We start from the raw sequence: 16,899 nt of genomic DNA, 5'->3' as shown, positions 1-16,899 counted from the left end.
GTGGAGCTTGTAGGTCATTTACATTCAATGTCTGTATTGAGATGTGAGATGCTGTTCTATTCATCATGCTAGTTGTTGCCTGAATACTTTGTGCTTTTTTCATTGTGTTATTGTTTTACAGGTCCTGTGAGATTTATGCCTTAAGGAGGTTCTATTTTGGTGTATTTTAAGGTTTTGTTTCAAGGTTTAGAATTCCTTTTGGCATGTCTTGCAGAGCTTGCCAGTGCTCTGCAAGCACTGAATTCCCCGAGCATTTGTTTGTCTAAAAAAGACTTTATCTCTTTCATTACAAAGCTAGTTTTGTTAGATACAAAATTCTTGGCTGTTAATTATTTTGTTTAAGGAGGCTAAAGATAGGACCCCAATCCCTTCTGCCTTGTAAGGTTTCTGCTGAGAAATCTGCATTAATCTGATAGGTTTTCCTATATAGGTTACCTGATGCTTTTGATTCACAGTTCTTAAGATTCTAGCTGGGTGTGGTGGCTCATGCCTGTAATCCCTGCACTTTGGGAGGCCAAGGCAGGTGGATCACTTGAGGTTGGGAGTTCAAGACCAGCCTGACCAACATGGAGAAACCCTGTCTCTACTAAAAATGCAAAAGTAGTGGGGCGTGGTGGTGCATGCCTGTAATCCCAGCTACTTGGAAGGCTGAGGCAGGAGAATCACTTGAACCTGGGAGGTGGAGGTTGCAATAAGCCAAGATCATGCCATTGCACTCTAGCCTAAGCAACAAGAGCAAAATACTGTCCCCCCCCAAAAAATTCATTACTTTGTCTTGACGTTAGATAACCTGATGACTATGTACCTAGGTGAAGATCTTTTTCATGATGAATTTCCTGGGTATTCTTTGAGCTTCCTGTATTTGGATATCTAGATCTCCAGCAAGACCAGGGAAATTTTTCTCAATTATTCTCTTAATTAACTTTCCCAAACTTTTAGATTTCTCTTCTTCAGGAACACCAATTATTCTTATTTTTGGTTGTTTAACATAATCCCAAATTTCTTGAAGGCTTTGTTCATTTTTTGGTACTTTTTTCTTTGTCTTTGTTGAATTGGGTTAATTCAAAAGCCTAGTCTTCAAGTTCTGCATTACTTTTTTCTACTTGTTCAATTCTATTATTGAAATTTTCCAGTGTATTTTTCATTTCTCTAAGTGTGTTTTTCATTTCCAGAAGCTCTGATTGTCTTTTCCCTGTGGTATCTATTTCTCTGGAGATTTTTTCATTCATATCCCCTAATTTTATAAATTTCTTCAAATTGGTTTTTACCTTTCCCTGATATCTCCTTGAGTAGCTTAATAATCAACCTTCTGAATTCTTTTTCTGCCAATTCAAAGATTTCTTCTTGGTTTGGATCCATTGCTGGAGAGCTAGTGTGATCTTTTAGGGGTGTTACAGAACATTGTTTTGCCATATTACCAAAATTGTGTTTGTTCCTGTGCTGTAGCTGATGTTAAGAGGACATGCTGAGAAGGGTTTCATCTGGGAAGTTTAGTATTTTACTCACTTTCATTGTTAGCAGATAAGAAGTTATTTTGGAAAAACATCACAAGATGGCTGAAAAACTCTGAAGACAAAAGACATAAACTACTGGGAGCTCTATCACCTGAGAAACCCAAGTACTCATCCTGGAAGATGTAGGGCAAAATTACTTTTCTGATTCCTTCTCATTTGGGTAGACTGTTTCAGTGGAAAGATCTGGAATCCATGGACTGTTGTTCAGATTCTTTTGTCCCACAGGCTAACTCCTTTATGTGGTGCTCTCCCTGCTTTCCTCTAGGATTAGGGCTTTTGGAGAGCCATACTGCAGTGACTGTTATTGCCCTTCTGGGCCTAGCCACCCAGTAGAGCTACTAGGCTATGGGCTGGCACTGGGGAGTGTCTGCAGAGAGTCCTGTGATGTGATCCATCTTCAGATCTCTATTTCCTTCAGTTCTGCTCTGATCTTAGTTATTTCTTGCCTTCTGCTAGCTTTTGAATGTGTTTGCTCTTGCTTCTCTAGTTCTTTTAATTGTGATGTTAGGCTGTCACATCACAATTAAACTACAACTAAACTCTGGGAGTCCCTGTTTGTAGTTTTGTTTAGTTCACTGGTTTTCTTGAATGCTGGTTATGCTAGCAATGAAGTTGTCACATGGACAGACTCAAGATCTCTAGTTAGCCAGAGTGTTGCAGGCAGTGGAATTAGCTATTGTTTTTTCTCCTTCTTTGGAGCAGGGTTGTTCTGTTATGAGTTGCTATAATGAGTTGCTTGGCCTCCAGCCAGGAGGTGATCCTTTCAAGTGAGCACCAGCTGCAGTAGTAGAAAGGCAATATAATCTTGCCCTACATCTTCCAGGATGAGTACTTGGGTTTCTCAGGTGATAGAGCTCCCAATAGTTTATGTCTTTTGTCTTCAGAGTTTTTCAGCCGTCTCGTGATGTTTTTCCAAAATAACTTCTTATCTGCTAACAATGAAAGTGAGTAAAATACTAAACTTCCCAGATGAAACCCTTCTCAGCATGTCCTCTTAACATCAGCTACAGCACAGGAACAAACACACTTGTTTTCATATCATTGCACTTTAAGATTGCCGTATTTGTTGAATGACATTTACAAATCTGCATATGTTAATAAGCAAAGCATTTCAAAATTACTTTTAAACATAAACTGACATCGTTTAAAATATTTTAACCCTCATTCCCATAGTTCTTCAAGGTTGGACTGTTGTTATATTTTTTCCTTTGTTAGAGAGCTCTCTTTTCTTCTACTCTCCCCAACAGGATCCAAAATGTGAAATTAGAAAGATAATGGAATTCCTGGGGAAGAACCTCAAAGAAGAGATTTTAGACAAAATCGTTTATAATACTTCATTTGATGTAATGAAAAAGAGCCCCATGACCAACTACATAAATGAAATTAGAATGAATCATAATCTCTCTCCATTCTTGAGAAAAGGTGATGTATACTTGCTTTCTTTCCTGACAATGGAAAAAAATATCAATTTATCAATGTCTTCTCATCTTCAAGCTAGTTGAAACCACTGTTTACAGTGTTTCCTGAAGTGAGTTGTTTAAAGCTTTATTCCAAGAGCATGTGCTTCACCATCAGAGAAGTGTGGGACAATACACACCATGCCCTACACCCTTTGAAGCATATTATAGTTTCTGCAAGGAAACTGGTTTAACTGCATAACTCAGAGCTTCAAAAATGTATGTGACCAGAAACTCTTTCTCCAGTAAAGCCTATTAATCTCCATGAAACAAATATTCCTCCCAATACATTCTGGGAGACAGTGGCAAATGTCGTTGGCCTTAGGAGTCAGAGGGTGGCACTTCGGCTGTCACTCAGTCTGTGTCATCTCACAGAATGGCCAAGGTAGGACTATGAGTCATCATTGTCAGAGCCTAGCCAGACTGGGATTCAGCCTCCAGCCCATTGAGCACCCTCCACTATCCAACAGTTGGCTCCTTAAATGAAGACTAATTTTGTTTCATTCTCTTTATTTTGGTAACTTTTTAAAAAATTATCTAGTACTTTTTTAAAAATAAAAAGCAAAAATCTAAGGCTTACTGGAGAAGTATCCTCTCTAATTTAATCAATTAGCCTAGTTTTCTTTTAAACCAACTGGTAAGTAATATGATGATATTACTCATAGACAAGCAAATTTACATGGCACACATGAAAATTATGTTATACAGCTCAAAGTGCCTAAATACATTCAATACTCTGGAGCTAACAGAAGAGAAATGGCTTGCTAATGGTTATCTGACCATTTTTGGCTATTGAAGCTAAAAAAAAATTTGAATACTCTATTGCATAAGTATAAAACAAAGTTAGCCAACCCTACCATTGCTTCATATTCTATTGCTTTAACTTAATTATATGTTTACAGCAATGAGAATTTAGATTGGAAAAGAGAGTTCTCAGTTGTGTTCAACTGAGAATTTTGTCTGAACTAGAGGCACAGATGGAAAGAGCACATGATACTCTGAGAATGTGGTCATTCAGTGACCTCTGAAGATAGGGTAAGCAAATTAGGTCTCACTAACTTGGATAGAATGTTAGATATATTGAGGTTTAAGAAAGTGCTGGTACAGCAGAGAAATGCAGAGAATTAGGGAACCTGTGGTCTAGAGTTCGGGCCTTACCCAGCAAGTTTTGTGTTTCAGTACAAAACTTGCTATTTACAAATACCTCACTTGTGAAATGGAGTATTCATACCTGTGGCTTCTTTTCTCACTTCGATGTCAGCAGGACAATGTATTAATATCTATATAAGCAATCTAAGTATTGAGAGGAATGAGATTATCTAAATCCAAAATGGTCAAAGTTTATGAAAATATCATTGAATATGCTCTGCATTACTCTTTGCAGGAGTCGTGGGAGATTGGAAAAATCAGTTCACTGAAGCTCAGAATACGCAATTTAATGAATACTATGAGAAAAATATGGCTGACACTTCACTGTCATTTTGCATGGAACTCTAAAAAACACAGTGAGAGAATAAAACATATTCTCTCACCAGCTTCTGTAAAGTGAAAAGGAAATCTGTTTCCAAATACCACTAATGGTTTGTCTCACTCAGTGTAAGAGTTTTTAAACAAGGGCATGAACATTCTTTATCCTTGAATTTCTGATCTGCTTTTTGGATTACCCACAATCTGACTTGTTATATAATTATTCTGTTTTGTGTTTTTCTCCCTTCTCTGCAGATTTTCAGGGTTTAGGTGAATTTCAATATCTCAACATGTAATATATATAAAACATTTAATCATTTCTGTTCCATTTATATATGCTTCTGTATTTTATTATAATTTTAATTGAATTAAAACATTTCTTTCATTACTTGCAAAAGTTCTATGCAATACAATCTTACTTAGCAAAAATGCCAGACCCACTGATTTGAAAGCAGACATATTTTGAGCACCTTATTCATGCTAGGCAATGGGCAGCACCAAAAGATGATAAGAATAAGATCCCTACCCCTAAGAAAGTTACAGCCTAATAAGAGATCACAGCATGAGCACAACCCAGTTATTACCAGGTAAGCACTACACCAGACTGTTGGTGCAGAGGGATCAAAGAGGAGAATAAACAAAGTTGTATGGCATGGAGCCCAGGAAAGCAACAGCAGAATTAAGATTTGCAGCCTTGGATGTTTTTCAACAGCCCATGCTCCAGCCTCAAAGCACACATCCCACATTTAGCACAGTCAACATTCATGTCTCCTCATCCTCAAGAGTTCAAGTTTGTCCCACTTAATAGTTTACTTTTAAAAACCTTAGGGACACTCATTTCAGAGGTCTCTCCTGAAACCCAGAAATCCTTTAAAGGCCCAATGAAGTAAGTCACCAGTGAGAAAGCCCAAAGGCAGCAAGAAGCAGAGCGATATTTAGGAAGAAGGGAATGTAGCTCTATCATCTCCCCCAACCCCTCTCTCAGAGGCATGTAAACCAGGGCAACTCCATCTTGAATAGGGGCTGGGTAAAATGAGGCAGAGACCTGCTATGGCATTCTGAGTCACAGGATGAGATAGGAGGTTGGCAAAAGATACAGGTCATAAAGTCCTTGCTGATAAAACAAGTTGCAGTAAAGAAGCCGGCTGAAACCCACAAAAGCAAGATGGCCACAAGAGTGACCTCTGGTCATCCTCACTGCTACACTCCCACCAGTGCCATGACAGTTTACAAATGCCATGGCAACATCAGGAAGTTACCCTATGTGGTCTAAAAAGGGGAGGCATCAATAATCCACCCCTTGTTTAGCATGTAATCAAGAAATAACCACAAAAATGGGCAACCAGCAGCCATTGGCCCTGCTCTGTCTATGGAGTAACCATTCTTTATTCCTTTGCTTTCTTAGTAAACTTGCTTTCACTTTATTCTATGGAATCACCCTGAATTATTTCTTGTGCAAGATCCAAGAACCCTCTCTGAGGGTCTGGATCGATACCCCTTTCCTGTAACATCTTTCTGACAACCATGGAAGTGACAATAGTGCCAAAATCCCTGACCCAATGACTAACTTTTGGTAAGTGGTGGGCTCAAGTAACATCCTTCTGGCTAACCTTAAAGGGACGATACTAAGAAGACCCCTCTGACCCAAAGGAAACAGACTGCAGCGCTGATAGGCCAAATTTGGATAAGTGGCGGGGTACCTGGGTAAAGGATGGGATTGGGTTAGAGGCCCAACTTAGGGGAGTTATAGTCTCTCCTAAGACAGAGTGGGTTAGAGGCTCCTCTTAATAAAAGGCAAGGACACTTGACTGATCTTGGGTTAGAGGCCCAACTTAGAGGTTTAGAGGCCCCTCTTGGTAAAGTCCCTTTCAGCTAAGAACATGTTTGGCACTATGGGATGTTAACTGCTATTCTCTTTGGATTAATCTGCCTTGCACTGCTTGCTGATGGTTATGGGTGACAGGATTAGGCATGGACAGGACCATGGGACATGGGGAGCTTTTTCCTCCCTAAAAGAGGAAACTTGAGAGCTAATGGGACTGCTGGAAAAGATTCCTTCAAGGAGCTGCCTGAACTTTTCAGTGTCAGCTGTAATGGATGGGTCTTTTCTCTGGCCTTCCTGAGTGCCTTGTCTTCCCCACTCTGCCTCAGGCAATGCTTTCCTCTTTCTTTTTTTTTTTTTTTTTTTTGAGACAGAGTCTCGCTCTCTCACCCAGGCTGGAGTGCAGTGGCGCGATCTCAGCTCACTGCAAGCTCCGTCTTCTCAGTTCACGCCATTCTCCTGCCTCAGCCTTTCTGAGTAGCTAGGACTACAGGCACCCGCCACCACGCCTGGCTAATTTTTTTGTATTTTTAGTAGAGACGGGATTTCACCGTGGTCTCAATCTCCTGACCTCATGATCTGCCCGCCTCAGCCTCCCAAAGTGCTGGGATTACAAGCATGAGCCACCATGCCTGGCCTCCTCTTTCTTAATATCTCTCTCTTTCTCTGTGCAAACTGGTTGAATAAATGGAAAAAAAATCACTGGTTATCTCCTGTAAAGTTTTAATTAATGGGAAAAACGACTTATGAGGCTAGTCTTAAGCTGCATTGAATTTGGTGTGCTTTTTGTGTCTTTCTGTGTTCTATAATGGAGAGGAGTACCTTATAATAGAATATGGGCTTAGGACACCTGTAAGCCCACTTTTCAAGATGGCCCAGCAAACTGATCAGTTACAGACTTTGCTGCACGTCCCTGAAAAAACTGAATGAGGTTTCCCTCTTGTCTTGGGAGGTTGCCCCTGTAACCATGTGGCCATGCTTTCTCTTTTTACAATGGTAGCCCAGGTTCAGGGTACAATTCTTGGCTTAGAAGATGATCTTTTATCTTTTGTCTGTGTATTTATATGTATTATGTGTGTGATGTTTATACATGAAAGAGCTTTAATTAATTGCTTTACAAATAATAAGATCTTAAATCAAATGCTTTGTCAGAAAAGTAAAGAGTGTAATGCCTTTTAGTTCATGTGACTTAAGTAATCTTTGGGAAATAAAGACACTTTTAAAGATTATTGGCTGAGCGTGGTGGCTCACGCCTGTAATCCCAGCACTTTGGGAGGCCAAGGCGGGTGGATAACGAGGTCAGGAGATCAAGACCATCCTGGCTAACATGGTGAAACCCTGTCTCTACTAAAAATACAAAAAAATTAGCTGGGCATGGTGGCGGGCGCCTGTAGTCCCAGCTATTTGGGAGGCTGAGGCAGGAGAATGGCATGAACCCAGGAGGCAGAGCTTGCAGTGAGCCAAGATTGCATCAATGCACTCTAGCCTGGGTGACAGAGCGACACTCCATCTTAAAAAAACAAAAAAAAAGAAAGAAAAAAAAAGATAGGTAAAATATAAATATCTTCAAAAATGTAAATATTTGGCCTAAATTTTTCAGGTCAGATATTAAGTTTATTAAATGCTTTAAGGTCATAAACTGCTCCTTTGACTTCTAAAACTTGTTCAATTTATTTAAGGACATTGAAGTCTAGATAAGGCTTGGGGACATGTGGAATTATCCATGGCCCCTAGCTATGCAAAGAAGGTTATAAAGAAAAGAGATTTGTTACTGGGGGAACCTGCCCCCAATATTTCAACATAGGTCCTTTCTATTTTCCGTAAGTGTCGGCCAGCTGAGAAATAAAGAGAGACAGTACAAAAGGAGGGATGTTACAGCTGGGCTGCCAGGAGTGACATCACATATCGGTAAGACCATGATGCCCACCTGAGTCTCAGACCAGCAAGTTTTTCTAAAGGATTTCAAAAGGAGAGGGGGTATAAGAACAGGGAGTAGGTACATAGATCACATGCTTCAAAGGGCAAAAAGCAGAACTGCTAATAAGGGTCTAACAAGGATCACATGCTTCTGATGGAACAGGACAAAGGGAAAAAAGCAGAACCACTGATAAGGGTCTATGTTCAGTGGTGCATATATTGTCTTGATAAACGTCTTAAACAACGGAAAACAGGGTTCAAGAAAAGAGAACTGGTCTGACTACAAATTTACCAGGGGGGAGTTTTTCCCCACCCTAGTAGGCCTGAGGATACTGCAGGAGACCAGGGCCTATCTCAGTCCTTATCTCAACCACATAAGACAGACATTCCCAGAGTGGCCATTTATGGACCTCCACCCAGGAATGCATTCCTTTCCCAGGGTATTAATATTAATATCTCTGGAGGGTGGAGCCAAGATGGCCGAATAGGAACAGCTCCGGTCTACAGCTCCCAGCCTGAGCGACACAGAAGACGGGTGATTTCTGCATTTCTGTTTGAGGTACCGGTTTCATCTCACTAGGGAGTGCCAAACAGTGGGTGCAGGACAGTCGGTGAAGTGCACTGTGCGTGAGCCGAAGCAGGGCGAGGCATTGCCTCACTCGGGAAGTGCAAGGGGTCAGGGAGTTCCCTTTCCTAGTCAAAGAAAGGGGTAACAGACGGCACCTGGAATATTGGGTCAGTCCCACCCTAATACTGTGCTTTTCCAACGGGCCTGGAAAACGGCACACTAGGAGATTGTGTCCCGCACCTGGCTCAGAGTGTCCTATGCCCACAGAGTCTCGCTGATTGCTAGCACAGCAGTCTGAAATCAAGCTGCAAGGCGGCAGTGAGGCTGGGGGAGGGGCGCCCGCCATTGCCCAGGCTTGCTTAGGTAAACAAAGCAGTCAGGAAGCTTGAACTGGGTGGAGCCCACCACAGCTCATGGAGGCCTGCCTGCCTCTGTAGGCTCCACCTCTGGGGGCAGGGCACAGACAAACAAAAAGTCAGCAGGAACCTCCACAGACTTAAATGTCCCTGTCTGACTGACAGCTTTGAAGAGAGTAGTGGTTCTCCCAGCACACAGCTGGAGATCTGAGAACGGACAGATTGCCTCCTAAAGTGTGTCCGTCACCCCTGAGCAGCCTAACTGGGAGGCACCCCCCCAGTAGGGACAGACTGACACCTCACTCGGCTGGGTACTCCTCTGAGACAAAACTTCCAGAGGAACTATAGGACAGCTGAATTTGTGGTCTCATGAAAATCCACTGTTCTGCAGCCATCACTGCTGACACCCAGGCCAACAGGGTCTGGAGCGGACCTCTAGTAAACTCCAACAGACCTGCAGCTGAGGGTCCTGTCTCGTAGAAGGAAAACTAACAGAAAGGACATCCACACCAAAAACCCATCTGTACGTCACCATCATCAAAGACCAAAAGTAGATAAAACCACAAAGATGGGGAAAAAACAGAGCAGAAAAACTGGAAACTCTAAAAAGAAGAGCACCTCTCCTCCTCCAAAGGAATGCAGTTCCTCACCAGCAATGGAACAAAGCTGGATGGAGGATGACTTTGACGAGTTGAGAGAAGAAGGCTTCAGATGATCAGACTACTCTGAGCTACGGGAGGAAATTCAAAACAATAGCAAAGAAGTTAAAAACTTTGAAAAAAAATTAGAAGAATGGATAACTAGAATAACCAATGGAGAGAAGGGCTTAAAGGAGCTCATGGAGCTGAAAGCCAACTTTCGAGAACTACGCGAAGATTGCAGAAGCCTCAGTAGCAGATGCGATCAACTGCAAGAAAGGGTATCGCTGATGGAAGATGAAATGAATGAAATGAAGCCAGAAGGGAAGTTTAGAGAGAAAAGAATAAAAAGAAATGAACAAAGCCTCCAAGAAATTTGGGACTATGTGAAAAGACCAAACCTACATCTGATTGGTGTACCTGAAAGTGACGGAGAGAATGGAACCAAGTTGGAAAACACTCTGCAAGATATTCAGGAGAACTTCCCCAATCTAGCAAGGCAGGCCAACATTCAGATTCAGGAAATACAGAGAATGCCACAAAGATACTCCTCGAGAAGAGCAACTCCAAGACACATAATTGTCAGATTCACCAAAGTTGAAATGAAGGAAAAAATGTTAAGGGCAGCCAGAGAGAAAGGTCGGGTTACCCACAAAGGGAAGCCCATCAGACTAACAGCTGATCTCTCGGCAGAAACTCTACAAGCCAGAAGAGAGTGGGGGGTGATATTCAACATTCTTAAAGAAAAGAATTTTCAACCCAAAATTTCATATCCAGCCAAACTAAGCTTCATAAGTGAAGGAGAAACAAAATACTTTACAGACAAGCAAATGCTGAGTGATTTTGTCACCACCAGGCCTGCCCTAAAAGAGCTCCTGAAGGACGCACTAAACATGGAAAGGAACAACCGGTACCAGCCACTGCAAAAACATGCCAAATTGTAAAGACCATCGAGGCGAGGAAGAAACTGCATCAACTAACAAGCAAAATAACCAACTAACATCATAATGACAGGATCAGATTCACACATAACAATATTAAACTTAAATGTAAATGGGCTAAATGCTCCAATTAAAAGACACAGACTGGCAAACTGGATAAGGAGTCAGGACCCATCAGTGTGCTGTATTCAGGAAACCCATCTCACATGCAGAGACACACATAGACTCAAAATAAAGGGATGGAGGAAGATCTATCAAGCAAATGGAAAACAAAAAAAGGCAGGGGTTGCAATCGTAGTCTCTGATAAAATAGACTTTAAACCAACAAAGATCAAAAGAGACAAAGAAGGCCATTACATAATGGTAAAGGGATCAATTCAACAAGAAGAGCTAACTATGCTAAATATACATGCACCCAACACAGGAGCACCCAGATTCATAAAGCAAGTCCTGAGTGACCTACAAAGGGACTTAAACTCCCACACAATAATAATGGGAGATTTTAACACTCCACTGTCAACATTACACAGATCAACGAGACAGAAAGTTAACAAGGATATCCAGGAATTGAACTCAGCTCTGCACAAAGTGGACCTAATAGACATCTACAGAACTCTCCACCCCAAATCAACAGAATATACATTTTGTTCAGCACCACACCACACCTATTCCAAAATTGACCACATAGTTGGAAGTAAAGCTCTCCTCAGCAAATGTAAAAGAACAGAAATTATAACAAACTGTCTCTCAGACCACAGTGCAATCAAACTACAACTCAGGATTAAGAAACTCACTCAAAACTGCTCAACTACATGGAAACTGAACAACCTGCTCCTGAATGACTATTGGGTACATAATGAAATGAAGGCAGAAATAAGGATGTCCTTTGAAACCAACGAGAACAAAGACATAACATACCAGAATCTCTGGGACACATTCAAAGCAGTGTGTAGAGGGAAATTTATAGCACTAAATGCCCACAAGAGAAAGCAGGAAAGATCCAAAATTGACACCCTAACATCACAATTAAAAGAACTAGAAAAGCAAGAGCAAACACATTCAAAAGCTAGCAGAAGGCAAGAAATAACTAAAATCAGAGCAGAACTGAAGGAAATAGAGATACAAAAAACCCTTCAAAAAATTAATGAATCCAGGAGATGGTTTTTTGAAAAGATCAACAAAATTGACAGACCGCTAGCAAGACTAATAAAGAAGAAAAGAGAGAAGAATCAAATAGATGCAATAAAAAATGAAAAAGGGGATATCACCACCGATCCCACAGAAATACAATCTACCATCAGAGAATACTACAAACACCTCTATGCAAATAAACTAGAAAATCTACAAGAAATGGATAAATTCCTCGACACATACACCCTCCCAAGACTAAATCAGGAAGAAGTTGAATCTCTGAATAGACCAATAACAGGTTCTGAAATTGTGGCAATAATCAATAGCTTACCAACCAAAAAGAGTCTAGGACCTGATGGATTCACAGCCGAATTCTACCAGAGGTACAAGGAGGAACTGATATCGTTCCTTCTGAAACTATTCCAATCGATAGAAAAAGAGGGAATCCTCCCTAACACATTTTATGAAGCCAGCATCGTCCTGATACCAAAGCCTGGCAGAGACATAACCAAAAAAGAGAATTTCAGACCAATATCCTTGATGAACATTGATGCAAAAATCCTCAATAAAATACTGGCAAACCGAATCCAGCAGCACATCAAAAAGCTTATCCACCATAATCAAGTGGGCTTCATCCCTGGGATGCAAGGCTGGTTCAACATACGCAAATCAATAAATGTAATCCAGCATATAAACAGAACCAAAGACAAAAACCACATGATTATCTCAATAGATGCAGAAAAGGCCTTTGACAAAATTCAACAACCCTTCATGCTAAAAACTCTCAATAAATTAGGTATTGATAGGACGTATCTCAAAATAATAAGAGCTATCTACGACAAACCCACAGCCAATATCATACTGAATGGGCAAAAACTGGAAGCATTCCCTCTGAAAACTGGCACAAGACAGGGATGCCCTCTCTCACCGCTCCTATTCAACATAGTGCTGGAAGTTCTGGCCAGAGCAATCAGGCAGGAGAAGGAAATAAAGGGTATTCAATTAGGGAAAGAGGAAGTCAAATTGTCCCTGTTTGCAGATGACATGATTGTATATCTTGAAAACCCCACTGTCTCAGCCCAAAATCTCCTTAAGCTGATTAGCAACTTCAGCAAAGTCTCAGGATACAAAATCAATGTACAAAAATCACAAGCATTCTTGTGCACCAATCACAGACAAACAGAGAGCCAAATCATGAGTGAACTCCCATTCGCAATTGCTTCAAAGACAATAAAATACCCAGGAATCCAACTTACAAGGGATGTGAAGGAGCTCTTCAAGGAGAACTACAAACCACTGCTCAATGAAATAAAAGAGGATACAAACAAATGGAAGAACATTCCATGCTCATGGGTTGGAAGAATCAATATTGTGAAAATGGCCACACTGCCCAAGGTAATTTATAGATTCGATGCCATCCCCATCCAGCTACCAATGACTTTCTTCACAGAATTGGAAAAAACTACTTTAAAGTTCATATGGAACCAAAAAAGAGCCCTCATCGCCAAGTCAATCCTAAGCCAAAAGAACAAAGCTGGAGGCATCGTGCTACCTGACTTCAAACTATACTACAAGGCTACAGTAACCAAAACAGCATGGTACTGGTATCACAACAGAGACATAGATCAATGGAACAGAACAGAGCCCTTAGAAATGATGCCACATATCTGCAACTATTTGATCTTTGACAAACCTGACAAAAACAAGAAATGGGGAAAGGATTCCCCATTTAATCAATGGTGCTGGGAAAACTGGCTAGCCATATGTAGAAAGCTGAAACTGGATCCCTTCCTTACACCTTATACAAAAATTAATTCAAGATGGATTAAAGACTTAAATGTTAGACCTAAAACCATTAAAATCCTACAAGAAAACCTAGGCAATACCATTCAGGACATAGGCGTGGGCAAGGACTTCATGTCTAAAACACAAAAAGCAATGGCAACAAAAGCCAAAATCGACAAATGGGATCTGATTAAACTAAAGAGCTTCTGCACAGCAAAAGAAACTACCATCAGAGTGAACAGGCAACCTACAGAATGGGAGAAAATTTTTGCAACCTACTCATCTGACAAAGGGCTAATATCCAGAATCTACAATGAACTCAAACAAATTTACAAGAAAAAAACAAACAACCCCATCAAAAAGTGGGCAAAGGACATGAACAGACACTTCTCAAAAGAACACATTTATGCAGCCAAAAAACACATGAAGAAATGCTCATCATCACTGGCCATCAGAGAAATGCAAATCAAAACCACAGTGAGATACCATCTCACACCAGTTAGAATGGCCATCATTAAAAAAGCAGGAAACAACAGGTGCTGGAGAGGATGTGGAGAAATAGGAACACTTTTACACTGTTGGTGGGACTGTAAACTAGTTCAACCATTGTGGAAGTCAGTGTGGCAATTCCTCAGGGATCTAGAACTAGAAATACCATTTGACCCAGCCATCCCATTACTGGGTATATACCCAAAGGACTATAAATCATGCTGCTATAAAGACACATGCACACGTATGTTTATTGCGGCACTATTCACAATAGCAAAGACTTGGAACCAACCCAAATGTCCAACAACGATAGACTGGATTAAGAAAATGTGGCACATATACACCATGGAATACTATGCAGCCATAAAAAATGATGAGTTCGTGTCCTTTGTAGGGACATGGATGAAACTGGAAAACATCATTCTCAGTAAACTATCGCAAGGACAAGAAACCAAACACCGCATGTTCTCACTCATAGGTGGGAATTGAACAATGAGAACTCATGGACACAGGAAGGGGAACATCACACTCTAGGGACTGTTGTGGGGTGGGGGGAGCGGGGAGGGACAGCATTAGGAGATATACCTAATGCTAAATGACGAGTTAATGGATGCAAGAAATCAACATGGCACATGGATACATATGTAACAAACCTGCACATTGTGCACATGTACCCTAAAACCTAAAGTATAATAAAAAAAAAAAAAAAAAAGAATCAGCACAGTTCCTGACACTTTCCACCCATGGTACACCCAGAAAGAGCCAGAGAAAACAACTCACCTTCTACTTCTCCTCAGAGAGAAAGACAGCAAAATCCAGGGCAAAGAATTGCCCTGTTTTCCAGACAGGCTCAGCAGACAGTTCCACAGACAGGAATACAAAACGACAAAAATCTTCCAGGCTCCAGGGCAGTTGTCTTTACCCACTAGGTGGCATCTTTGGCTAGATTATCCACCTCGTAGTCCTTCTATACCATCTGGGAGAAGTAGGTTGGTGATTGACCTTATCACTGGGTTGTTGGAGGCATTAAATAAGTTAATGTGTATAAAGTGCCTGGCATATAACATGGGCTTAATTGGTATAGTTATTTAGTTATTGTCAGATTTTTTTTTTTTGAGACAGAGTGCAGGGGTGCAATCTTGGCTCACTGCAACCTCCATCTCCCACGTTAAGTCAGAGTGTGATTCTCTTGAGTAGCTGGGATCATAGGCGTGCACCACCACACCCGGCTTTTTTTTTTTTTTTTTTTTTTTGAGATGGAGTCTCACTCTGTCACCCAGGCTGGAGTGCAATCTCGGCTCACTGCAACCTCCGTCTCCTGGGTTCAAGTGATTCTCCTGTCTCAGCCTCCCGAATAGCTGGGATTACAGGCATGTGCCACCATGCCCAGCTAATTTTTGTATTTGTAGTAGAGACAAGGCTTCACCATATTGGTCAGTCTGGTCTGGAACTCATGACCTCAGGTGATCCACCCGCCTCAGCCTCCCAAAGTGCTGGGATTACAGGCGTGAGCCACTGCGCCCAGCCTAATTTTTGTATTTTTAGTAGAGACAGGGTTTCACCCTGTTGGCCAAGCTGGTCTCGAACTCCTGACCTCAAATGATCCACCTACCTTGGCCTTCCAAAATGCTGGGATTACAGGTGTAAGCCACTGTGGCCAGCATCAGATATTTTATTCATGAGAGACATTCTCGGATGCTGGAAACACTATAGGTTTAAAGCTGACATTCCTTGGTTTGAAATAAAGCTGCCATTAAAAAGCTATTTTGTATTTGGAAAATTACTTAACCATTATTTTAAATAACACTGCTTAATACATAGGGTTTAAATTTGGAATAATGTAAAAGAAAATAACTCAGGCACCCATCACACGTGACAGGAGATCCAGTATTCTCCTCAATGTATTGGGTTTGTCTGTAGTTAACAGAAAATCCAGTGGTTAAAACAAGATAAAATTTTGATAGAAGTTTATTAATCTCTAATATTAAATCCAGATTTAGCTGCCCAGGGTTGGTCTAAACAGCCCCCTATGAAGATGTTTCAAAACCAACAATTTACTCCTGTCTGCAACAATAAAATACCAAGAAAAAGAAAAGGAGGATGCTCAACAGGTAAACCTCTCTGAGACTTCCAAGGACTCCAGTGGAGGAAAGAAGAAGTGGAGATGGAGGGAGCTACCATTCTGCTGGAGGTGGCTCTTCACCTCCTGCTCTCAAGTCTTGCAGCTGATTCAACCCCCAATCCCCTTTGCCTGCTTGCCACTTGTCCTACATATTTTGGACCACATGCTTGCTCCTCTTAAGCCAAATAGAGAACAACCTCCCTGCACTGCCAGGGAACCACAAATGCAAAACTATTATAGCAGACCTTTGCTGAAGATCGGGACAAATCTAAGGTACTTGCATCAAATAAGAAGAAATAAAATCTAACACAGACCTCATTATTCTTCAATTCATCAGTCAATAATTGCTGGGAAATTCCTTACCCAGTCCTCTTCCTCTTGGGTCCCTGGCTTGCTGCCATTTCTCTCGCTCTGCTAAGACCCTCTCTCCATTCTTTCTTTCCCAAGTTCAGGACCCCAATCTTCTCTCTTTCTTGTCAGACTACTTTGAAGTAAGGTAAAATGTCTATGGCTAATTATATACAACAGAAACAAGGCCAAAGGCTGGCAAATATAAAGGAGAGGATTCCAGAGAAGGTGGCTTTCACCCAGAGAAAATAAAGATTATTTAAAATATGATCTCTTAAGATAAGCAGACCCATGTGGGAACATCTTTCTGCAAAGAGAGAACCCACAACAACTCTCGGGGGTTA

At 41.1% G+C, this 16,899-nt stretch overlaps 1 protein-coding gene across 3 annotated transcripts in view; it reads left to right on the top strand.

Moving 5' to 3' along the window:
• LOC129463211 (sulfotransferase 1C4-like) overlaps nucleotides 1-4,992 on the top strand; it is a 48,015-nt gene extending 43,023 nt beyond the window's left edge. For all 3 annotated transcript variants that reach the window (XM_055243862.2, XM_055243860.2, XM_055243861.2), the window contains 2 exons: nucleotides 2,762-2,936; nucleotides 4,356-4,992. In XM_055243862.2, coding sequence (XP_055099837.1) covers nucleotides 2,762-2,936; nucleotides 4,356-4,468 — 288 coding nt within the window. In that variant the 3' untranslated portion in view covers nucleotides 4,469-4,992. The remainder of the gene's footprint in view (nucleotides 1-2,761; nucleotides 2,937-4,355) is intronic.
• Nucleotides 4,993-16,899: the final 11,907 nt, after the last annotated feature.

The sequence above is a fragment of the Symphalangus syndactylus genome, chromosome 14 (assembly GCF_028878055.3).
Source record: "Symphalangus syndactylus isolate Jambi chromosome 14, NHGRI_mSymSyn1-v2.1_pri, whole genome shotgun sequence".
NCBI lineage: Eukaryota > Metazoa > Chordata > Mammalia > Primates > Hylobatidae > Symphalangus > Symphalangus syndactylus.
The sequence above is the reverse complement of the archived record's forward strand: the minus strand, read 5'-3'. Positions and strand labels throughout refer to the sequence as shown.